General features: G+C 36.3%; 1 protein-coding gene across 1 annotated transcript in view; it reads right to left on the bottom strand.

Moving 5' to 3' along the window:
* Positions 1 to 10,624, bottom strand: part of LOC102473797 (pregnancy zone protein) — a 68,744-nt gene that overhangs the window by 5,751 nt on the left and 52,369 nt on the right. Inside the window, exons 30-32 of the mRNA XM_006164865.3 lie at positions 3,873 to 4,091; positions 3,563 to 3,690; positions 1,512 to 1,602 (exon numbers count right to left, since the gene is read on the bottom strand). Coding sequence (XP_006164927.1) covers positions 1,512 to 1,602; positions 3,563 to 3,690; positions 3,873 to 4,091 — 438 coding nt within the window. The remainder of the gene's footprint in view (positions 1 to 1,511; positions 1,603 to 3,562; positions 3,691 to 3,872; positions 4,092 to 10,624) is intronic.

The following is a 10,624-nucleotide window of genomic DNA, read 5'->3' as shown; positions in this document are numbered from 1 at the left end:
AAAAAAAAAAAAAAAAAAAGAGAAAGTAGTTAGATTATTTAAAAAATTGTGGGACCAGCATAGTGGCTATGTCGCTGAACTCCCACATAGTCGACCGCAGTTCGAGTCCCGGACCCGGTGGCTTAAAACCCACGCCAGGCACGTGTGCGTGCGTGCCCAAGATCCCGAGAGGAGAATGGAGGAGAAGGGATTGCAGTGTGACCATCCCCACTGGGGGGTGATTTCTCGCTTTCTGTCTCTCTGTCTCTCTCTGTCTTTCTGGAGAGTGCATACGCCTTATAGCAAAAAAGCCTCTCCAAAAAAAAGAAAAAAAAAATTGTGTGATCAATACAACATGGGGGGAAAAGGAATGGAAGACAGCTGTAGACACCAGAGATCATGTGAGAAGAGGTTGGGAAAGGACAGAGAGTCAAAAATAGCGTTAACAACAACAACAACAACAAAATATATATATGAAACTAGAAATGGAACATTTTTTGACAATAACATGCATGATTAAGCCACTATACAGTATATTCTGGATGGGAAATCACATTTTGTATGCTGTGACGATGCTTAGGGAATGAATGCAGTTAAAAAAAAGTTTCAGGAAGAAAAACCTAAAAGTGTTTTTCTTGAAATAAAAAACATGCATTAAAAATACCTATTTGATGACTGTAGTAAGCTATATATCCCCAGCTAGGTGCTACTTTATAGTATGTTCATTCTACTCACTGAGGTTTATGCCTAAAGTCAGACTTGGGTTCATAGATATGTATATATCAGCTGCACTTGCTACTCAAAATATTTAGGTTAATTAAGATCGTTAGTGAATCAATAAAATGTGGGGAAAAGGGCATAGAAAGCAACCATAGATACTAGAGACAGTGAGGGAGGAGAGTGGGAGATGGCTGAGGGTGAAAGGGAATCAAGGATGGGAAAAAAAGTGAAATATACAGGAAACAAGAAATGGAAAATTATTTGTTGATGATAACATGTATGTTGATGTGCTTGTTTGAGCCAATATACAGTGTATTCTGGATGGAAAAATCTCATTTTGTATGCTGTAATGATATACAGTAAATGAATGTAAGTAAATAAATTTAAATTGAATAAAATCAGAATTCTTTAGTATCCAGTTAACATTTTAGACTTTCTATGTCATTGATGATTCTTTTTCACACTGATTTTCTTGCTCTCAAATTTTTAGTACACATCAGTCAGTTTGGGACTATCTTTTTGGATTGTTGATTCGCTGTTTTATGCTCATGTGAAATGCTCTAGCAAAATATCTATTTAGACTCTGAATGGCCTAGGGGTGGTGACTTCTCTTGTATTTCTCTAGCATCACACATGTCCCTTAGCTGGCTCAAATAATTAATATAATTTCCTGGGTGTAGGGGAAAATTTTTTTTTTGAAGCAGGATTTTATTGCTATAACTTTGTATTTAAAAAAATAATAAATAAGTATACATAATTTTGTATGGCCCTATGGCCATACCTTAAGTCTAGTGGGCTTAAAATATACCTACCATTTTCACTGTTGGTTTCAGGGGAATAAAACCAGACACCATCTTTACATCAATAATCACCATGTTGGAAACTGGACGACTCCCGGTATAACTGTAGTGTTAAGGAGAAAAACAGTTAGGGCTTCATATATAAAAGAAAGCTAAATTTCCTCCTTTAAGCTTCACCATAAATCTGTTTATCTTTAATATTTAGGAATAAACCTAACCAAAGAGTTCAAAGATTTCTACAAGGAAAACTATGAAAAACTGAGACAGAAAGTTGACTATGATACAAAAAAAAGTGGAAGGACATTCCGTGTTTTTAGATTAGAAGGATTAATATAATCAAAATGTCAGTTCTACCCAAATTAATTTACATACTCATGTGATTCCAATCCAATTGCCTATGACCTTCACAGAAATAGAAAAAGCAATGATAAACTTTGTCTGAAATTATAAAAGATCCTGTATGATCTTCATGAAACATTCCCTAATATTATCCACAAGGTTGTAAGCTTTCAACAAAGATGATATTGATTTTGGAACACTGAATGCTCATCAGATAGACAGCTTGCTAAAGTCACAGATATTCAGGCCTCATTCCAAGTATTGGACCAGGAGTGGAGTTTAATTACCTGTTTTTTTTTTTTTTAGAATTATTTATTTTTAATTTCATTTACTTATTTATTTTTAAAATTTTGATCAGACAGAGAAAGAGAGAGAGAGAGAAAGAAAGAGAGAGAGAGAGAGAGAGAGAGAAAGTGAGAAAGCAAGCTACCGGGTCCTGGACTAAAACCATGGTTGGCCATGTGGGAGTGTCCAGCGCCTTAACCACCACACCACCTGCTGGTCCTTGGTTAATTGTATTTTTTACATATCTACAATTTTTAGAATATCTATACTGTTAGTTATTTACTATGTACTATGTTTATATTTTAGTTAACTTAAATTTATCTTGTTTCCCCCAAAATGCTCCAGGATATTGTAAGGTCAGATGTAATCTCTTAGACTTTATACTTTGAATAAATCGATGTTTCATAACTAGGTTTGTTATCTGAAAAATAGAAATACGGCTTGTGTCAATTAGTATCAATGGTATTAGATATGTAACAGTGCCATTTGCTGTTTTGTTTTCCTAGGATTCCTGTAAGGTTTTTGAAGCTTAAGATGTATTTTATACATTTATATTTTATATTTAATTTATACTTTGTTTTAAATTTGTTATTTATCCATTTGATTAGAAAAAAAATAAAATGGGATCTAATTATTCAAGAGAGGTAAGAAAGACTTGTTCTAAATAAAATAAGAAATTGCTTAGAACTTAAATTTTTTTTTTTAGGTTTTTGCCATAGGGTGTGTGTGCTCACTAGAGAGAGAAAGAGAGACACAGAGACAGGGAGAAATTTCTCCTAAGGGGAGATGGCATGCCACAATCTCTTCTCCTTCATTCTCTTTCTGGGCTTTTGGGCATGCATGCACATGCACCCAGCATGATTTTCAAGTTGCCAGGCTCAAGAGTTGAACTGCAGTTGGCCATGTGGGAGTCCAGTGTTTTAACCACCACATTACCTCCTGGTCCCTGATTAAAACTTTGAGTAGTTTACATGTTTTTATTTGACAGATTTAATACCAAACTTGGCCTTTAAAGCATTACTGAATTTTAAGAAAAACAACTTACTGGAGAAAAGTACCACTTCATAATGATAAGAAGCTAACTTTATCAGCAGATACGTCAATTTTAAATTATATTCATATGCTAACATAGCTTCCAAATATACTATTTTTTTTTAAAAAAGGTTATATATTTCTTTCATGAGAGAGAGAAAAACAAGCACCCTGAACTGAGTGATCTTCCTAGTCTTCCCAGCCAGTTTTGGTTCATGGATATACATACTTGGCATGTATAGGTTAACTTAGGAACCAAACTCATAGTCTCCCATATAGATCCAGTATTGCCTGATCAGTGTGTTATTGCTGCACCACTGAACTGGCCCCCAAATATACTATTAATTATTGTTGGTTGGTTGTAGTGTTTGAACTCAGGATTTGGTGATTTAATTAAAAGGTCTTACCTGACATTCATTGAGATCTGGAAGCTGGTGTGGGCTGTAGGTCCATCACAAGTTTGGGGCAGAGTTTGTACCCTCAAAGCAAATGAGGAATCCTCCCTCTTTGGAAGAATATTGTATTTCATGGATGTCTGTGGAACATGAAAGATACTATCAGTTTCTAACTTTTCCTAGGACTGCTCACATTTACATTATTTACGTTTTTTTTTTTTTTTTTCAGATTTATACCATACTTGTCCAGGGAGGAAAGAACAGAGCTTCCATTTCAACAAGAGAGTTTAAAATGGACTCTTCAACATAACTGGAGTCTCACCTGAAGATATACACATCTTTCCCCAGTTACTGTGATGGAATATTCCCCAGGTAGCTCTGGCAATGAGATCTGCTGCAGTAACAGGAGGTTGTTGTTGTCTACTTGGAAATTTGTAGAAAAGGACTGTGAATCCTGAATGGTCACCTGTGCAGCTTTCTCAGTTCTGGTGAAAGTGGCTGCTCCATATCTGGAGAGAGCATGGAGAGCCACCACTGTGTCCTGGAAGAGATAAATGAAGAACCACCCCACAGAGTTAATGTTTGGCAACTGGGATTTCCCCCAAAGTTTACATCAGCCATTATGGGGGGCTTGCTTCTCTCTAAAGTAAAAGTTTGATCATTCCTTTTTCTTTGCCTTTCAGGCATGATCAAAATCACGCTAGAGTTCCTACTAAGGAAGTAGAAAATCATTAGTGCTGACCAGACTCGCAATTAATTTTCATTAATTATACTAAAGGACTATTCTCTATATCCAGAAGTTGTATCTATTTCTTCTTATTAATGGTACTTTGAGGTTTATGCTTCAAAGAACAGGTCTCAAAAAAGAAGTTAAGACAAATGGAGTTACTGGTCTTAACCAGATGATTGAGGATAATTTAGGGTTTAGTGAAAGTTGTTTTGGGGGAATGTCTTGAGTTTTTCCTTCATATTATCACTGTCTTCAAATATCCCTACATGCCTCTTTATGATTTAATACATTTTCTTCTCTTTCCTTTTTAAAAATATTTATTTTGTGAGTTTTTTAAAAAATATATTTGCTTCTTTTTTCCCCCTCCTTCCTTCCCTCCCTCTCACCCTCTGTCATTTCCCATCCTCCTCCCACACTGTCTCTGGTATCCACAGTTGTTCTCCATGCTTTTATATAGTCCAATATTTCAGTTTCTGCCATAGAGTGCAGACATTCGATATATATTAAGTGGAGACATACAGTGCCTCTCTTTTACAGTTTGGCTTGTTTCACTTAGCAGTAAATCTTTCACATTTGTCTACTTTCTATCAAATGCCAGGGTCTCATTGTTTTTATGGCTGCATAATATTCTGTGGTATATATGTGCCACACTTTATCAATCCATTTGTCTGTTCATGGACATTTGGGTTGGTTCCATGTCTTAACTACTGTGAATCGTGCTGCAATAAATAAGGATGTGCAAGTATTTTTCCAACTGAGTGCCTTCCTGTCTTTTGAGTAGATACCTGGGAGTGGAATTACTGAGTCATATAGTAATTCTATTTATAGGTCTTTGAGGGATCCCATAAATAGAACTATAGATCCTATAAATACTGTTCTCCACAGTGGCTGTACTAATTTACATTCCCATCAACAGTGTAAGAGAGTTCCCTTTTCTCCATAGCCTCACCAGCACTTATCATTCTCTAATTTTTAAATTTTAGCCAGTCTGTCTGGAGTTAGGTGGTATCTCATTGTGGTATTGATTTCAAACTCTCTTTTGATAAAGGATGTTCAGCATTTTTTTCATAGGCTTTTTGGCTGTTCATATATCTTCCTTAGAGATTTGTCTGTTCAGTTCATTTGCCCATCTTTTAATTGGGTTGATAATTTTTAAAAATTTTTTCGAGTGACTTGATTGAGATTCCTGTATATTACGGCTATTAGTCCCTTATCTAATGTATAGCTTCAAAATATATTTTCCCATTCTGAGGGTTGTCAATTCACTCTAATTATTGTGTCTTTTGCTGTGCAGAAGTTCTATAATCTGATGTAATCCTACTTGTCTATTTTTGGGATTATTGCCTAAGCTTTGGGGGTCTTATTTAAGAAGTCTTTGTCTACTTTGATGTCCCTAAGAGTTTCTCAGGTGTTTTACAACACTAGTTTCCTCTTTCCTTGTTTTCAAGCATCCTAATTGCCAAGTGAACCTAGAGAAGACTTTGGGAATCACAAACCTGAGTGGAAGAGAAGCCACCCTGGGAATTCTGTTGCTTTGTGATCCAGTTTACAATGTGCATTGCAGATGTTAGGTCCTCAGAAGTTGGGGTAGGCTGGGCTGTGAGGTAAGCAAGGAGCACGTAGGCTGTAATCTCCACCTCAGCAGAGGGAGCCTGGACTTGGTACAAATGCTCTTCTGGTGCCCTGGGTTTCTGAGGTCGCTCCCAATGAATTGAGTTATCTTACAGGGAAAAAGAGAAGAGAGAATTGTAACTATTGGCAAGTAATAAGTGAATGCACATTGATATCACATGGAGTTGAAAATTATACAAGGTAAAATGAGGGTCCTCTATGTTTAAACTTGTAAAACTCACTATGTCACACTTCTGTGCTGAACTTGGTTTAGTCCTGTGAGGCTAAGATAGAGAATCTTGATAGAAGAAGCATAGAGCATCCTTACCAACCTCTCACACATTGTTTTAGTTGGACTGAAAGAAACAAAGAGTGGTGAAGACAATTTTTTTCATTGTATGTAAAATTTCCTAGGGATTAGAACATAAATTAAAATAGAAAACCTACTTATTGATCTTAGAGGACATTTGTGAAAATTTCTCTGGCAGAAATACTCAGACAAGAATCCATTTTAAATTTGACGTGTGTCCTGGCATGTTCAGGGAAGCTATGCTCTAAACTCCACCTTTTAGACTCCCAAAATACTCAGACAAGGAAATAACTTCTTTTTGTAAGTCTGAACTCATAATCTCTTTCTGTGGATACCACGTTACAAAGCACAGAGGAGAGATTTTATCACAGAATGACCAGAAACCACTGTAGAGGCACAAGAAATATCAGAAACCGAGAAAATCTCTCTCTCTTAAGGAAAAATAACAATCCTTCATCGTCCACAGACAGTACTGTAGAACTCATGGAAATGTCTGATAGAGAATTCAGAATATTCATAGTGACAAACTAAATGACATGTGAGAGCTGAGAGAAAAATGAACTCCAGAAAATGCAGGAGAAAAAAGACGAGTTCCAAGAGGTAAGGAAGTTCTTGCATGATCTGAAAGAGAAAATACATACTATAAAAAAGAATCTAATGGAGCTATTAGATGATGAAGGCAAGATCTCTGATCTAGAACAAACAACCAAAAAAACTGAAAATAATCCCCCCAAAATGAGAATACTATACAAGAAATATTAGACACCATTAAGCGCCCAAACATCCAGATAATCGGTATCCCAGAAGATGAAGAAACTAATAAGGGCACTGCTAATCTACTCCATGAAATCCTGGAAGAAAAATTTCCAAATCTAGAGAGGCATTTAAATATCCAAACCCAAGAAATACAAAGGACCCCTAATAGAAGCAACTCAAGAAGATCTTCTCCAAGGCACATCATAGCCAGATTGGCAAAATATACAGACAAAGATGAGATTCTAAAATTGGCAAGAGAGAAATGTCAGGTTACTTACAAAGATTGTCCCATTAGGCTAAAATCAGACCTCTCATCAGATACAATGTGAGCAAGGAAAGATGGGAAAATATATTCAAAATGTTAAGTGAATAACAGTTTCAACCAAGAGTATCATACCTGGTAAGATTATCCTTCATGTGTAAAGAAAGGATAAAAACATTCTCAGATAAACAAGACCTGAAAGAATTTGCCAATACTAGACCTGCTCTTCAAGAAGCTCTGAAAGGAGTCCTCTACCAGGAAAACTAAAGACACACATACAGAAATAAGAGAACAAAAGGCAACCAAGAAAATGACCAACTTAATGCTAGGGACAGAAAAATATCAATAAAGTTAAATGTTAACTTCCAAGATTTAAATGGAAGGATCGGACCACAGCAACACTGCAAATTCAACAGAAGGGAGATCGAATGTAAGACTGAACTGGTAAAATAGAATTTTATGACTTTTGAGGAAAATGTTACTGATTGTTTTTTTACTATGCTTTGTTTTCCCAATTTAAGGATTTTGCTGTCTTTTGAGCTGTTGATAGGTTCAGCAATTTGTTAAAATATTTTTTCCTTCTTGTTTGTGTGTTTCTTTAAATGGAAACATAAACTTTTTTTCCTTCCTGACCCCTTTGGAATTGGAAAATATTTGGGAATAGTCTTATTTTGTGGCAGAAGAGTTATTTGCATATGTTCATTAATACCTGTTGCATTGAATCAGAAATTGGAAATTCTCATTATTGGACAGGGCTTTGACTGGAATGTCATATCTGAAGATTAACCAGAAAACTACAGAACTAAGGTAGATCTCAAGTAAGCCAACAGAAGCTCTTGGAAAGATGGCCTGGCACCATAAATGGCACTGCCTGGCAGAGAGGATTAGAGAAGTTATATGAAAGAATTCATACCATAAAATAACCTGGACTTTTTTGGTCCAGCATTGTAATCAGTAGAGACTGCAAAAGAACAACCACACCAGAGGATTATCTTGAGAAAGACTTTGAAGGAAGAAAAAGAGATTGATCTTTGCTAGCAGATGGGATATCACAGTATACTTGGTAGGCAGGGATGAATTGAGAAGTTTATGTGTAACTTGAGTGCTGGGCATTTGCTTTTCAACAGTTTGTGTAGTTGACATGTAAATATTTTCTCAAAAATATTTTAAAAAGCAGCAGTTAGCATAATGGCTATGTCGCTGGACTCCCACATAGTCGACTGTGGTTCACGTCCTGGACCCGGTGGCTTAAAACTCACGCCGGGCGCGTGTGTGTGCATGCCCAAGATCCTGAGAGGAGAACGGAGGAGACGGGACTGTGGCATGGCCATCCCCACTGGGGGGTGATTTCTTGCTTTCTGTTTCTCTCTGTCTGTCTAGCGAGCGCACGCACCCTATAGCAAAAAACAAACAAACAAACAAACAAACAAAAACCTCTCCCCCCCAAAAAAATTTAAAACACACAGTCTATGTTATTATAGAGTCACAAACAAAATTATAACAAATATTTTGAACACTATCTTTAAAATTCAGTTTTTAAAATTTTGAAAGCTGTTTATTAGTTAAATTATTATAATTATATATACATTCAATCCTTATACATCATTTAGATTGTAAAAAGACTTTATCCAGCATGATATACACCTCAGTCTAGCCCTGTTTGGAATACTATGTAAATCCTCACCAACAGATAATAAACCATATCTGTGTCCCACAAATGTCTTACCTCTCTATTTTTTCCCAAAATTTCCTTTTCTACACTCTTCCCACACTCTCCTTCCACTTTGTCTCTAGTGTCCATAACAATTTTCAATGCTTTTATGTCCTCCAGTCTTTTGGTCTCTACCATAGAGTGTGGACAGTCAGTATATATTAAGTGGAGACATACAATGTGCCAACAGGTGGCACAGTGGTTAAGACACTGAACTCCAACATGGCCAACTGCTGTTTGTGTCCTGCAACTTGTGGCTTGAAAATCACACTGGGCATGTGTGCATGCATGCCCAAAATCCCAGAAGGAGAATGGAAGAGAAGGGATTGCAGTGTGGCCAACTCTCCTTGGGAGGGTGGGGGTGTGATTTCTCACTTTCCCTCTTATTCTCTCTATTTCTCTCTGGCAAGTGCATGGGCCCTATGATTAAAACCTAAATAAATAAATAAATAAAGGCACAGATTGACTGACTGGATAAATAAATAAGAGCCTTATTTATGCTGCTTACAAGAAACACAATTCATTGATAAAAACTTACATAAACTAAAAGTGGAGGGCTTGAATAAGTAATTTCATGCAAACAGAAACCAAAAAAATGGCTGGAGTTGTGATATTGATAAAATCAGAATAAATAGGTTTGAAAATAAAAACTGTAAAAAGAGACAAAAGAGGACACTATATAATATTAAAGGAATCAATTCACCAAGAATATATAACAATCATATTTATACATGCAGCAACAGGACACCCAAATACATAAAAAAGACTGCTAGATCTCAGGAGAGAGACAGAACTGCAGCACACTAATTGTTGGAGATTTCAGAACCCCTCTATCATCACTAGATAGGTCAACTAGACAAAAAATAAGCATAGACAAAAGAGCTAATTGACACCATAAACCAATTGGATCTGATAGACATTCATAGAACATTTTACCCAGCAACTACAAAATACACATTTTTATCAGCTCCACATGGAATATTTTCAAAGGCTCACAAAATAATAGGGCACAAAACAAGCCTTTATAAATCTTAAAAGTATAGAAACTCTATCTAGCATCTTTTTAAAACAACAATAGAAATAACTCAAAATCAACCACAGAAAGAGCCTTTAAAAATACAAAAACACATGAAAACCAAACAATTTACTCCTGAACAATGTAAAAACTACTGAAGAAATTAAGACTAAAATGTAAAAACTTACTGAAACCAATAATAATGAAGAGTAAACTCTCCATAATCTTTGGGAGACAGTAAAAGTAATATCCTTGGTTTGATTATCACACACTGCATGCATACTTTGAAGACCATATTGTATGCCATAAAGATGTACAACAATTGGGACCAGCAGTTGGCGTAATGGCTGTGTTGCTGGACTCCCATGTAGTCGACCATAGTTCGCGTCCCGGACCCGGTGGTTTAAAACTCATGCCGGGCGCATGTGCGTGTGTGCCCAAGATCCTGAGAGGACAATGGAGGAGAAGGGATTGTGGCATGGCCAACCCCCCGGGGGGTGATTTCTCACATTCTGTCTCTCTGTCTCTGTCTGTGTGGCGAGTGCATGCGCCCTGTAAAAAAATAAAAACCTCTAAAAAAAAAGATGTACAACAATTAAATGTAAATAAAAATTATAAAATAAAATTAGAAAAATATTGCCAGATAATTCTGTGCTTGACACAGAGAGACAGAGAGACA

Source organism: Tupaia chinensis, unplaced genomic scaffold (assembly GCF_000334495.1).
Source record: "Tupaia chinensis unplaced genomic scaffold, TupChi_1.0 Scaffold143747_1, whole genome shotgun sequence".
Taxonomy (NCBI): Eukaryota; Metazoa; Chordata; class Mammalia; order Scandentia; family Tupaiidae; genus Tupaia; species Tupaia belangeri.
The sequence above is the reverse complement of the archived record's forward strand: the minus strand, read 5'-3'. Positions and strand labels throughout refer to the sequence as shown.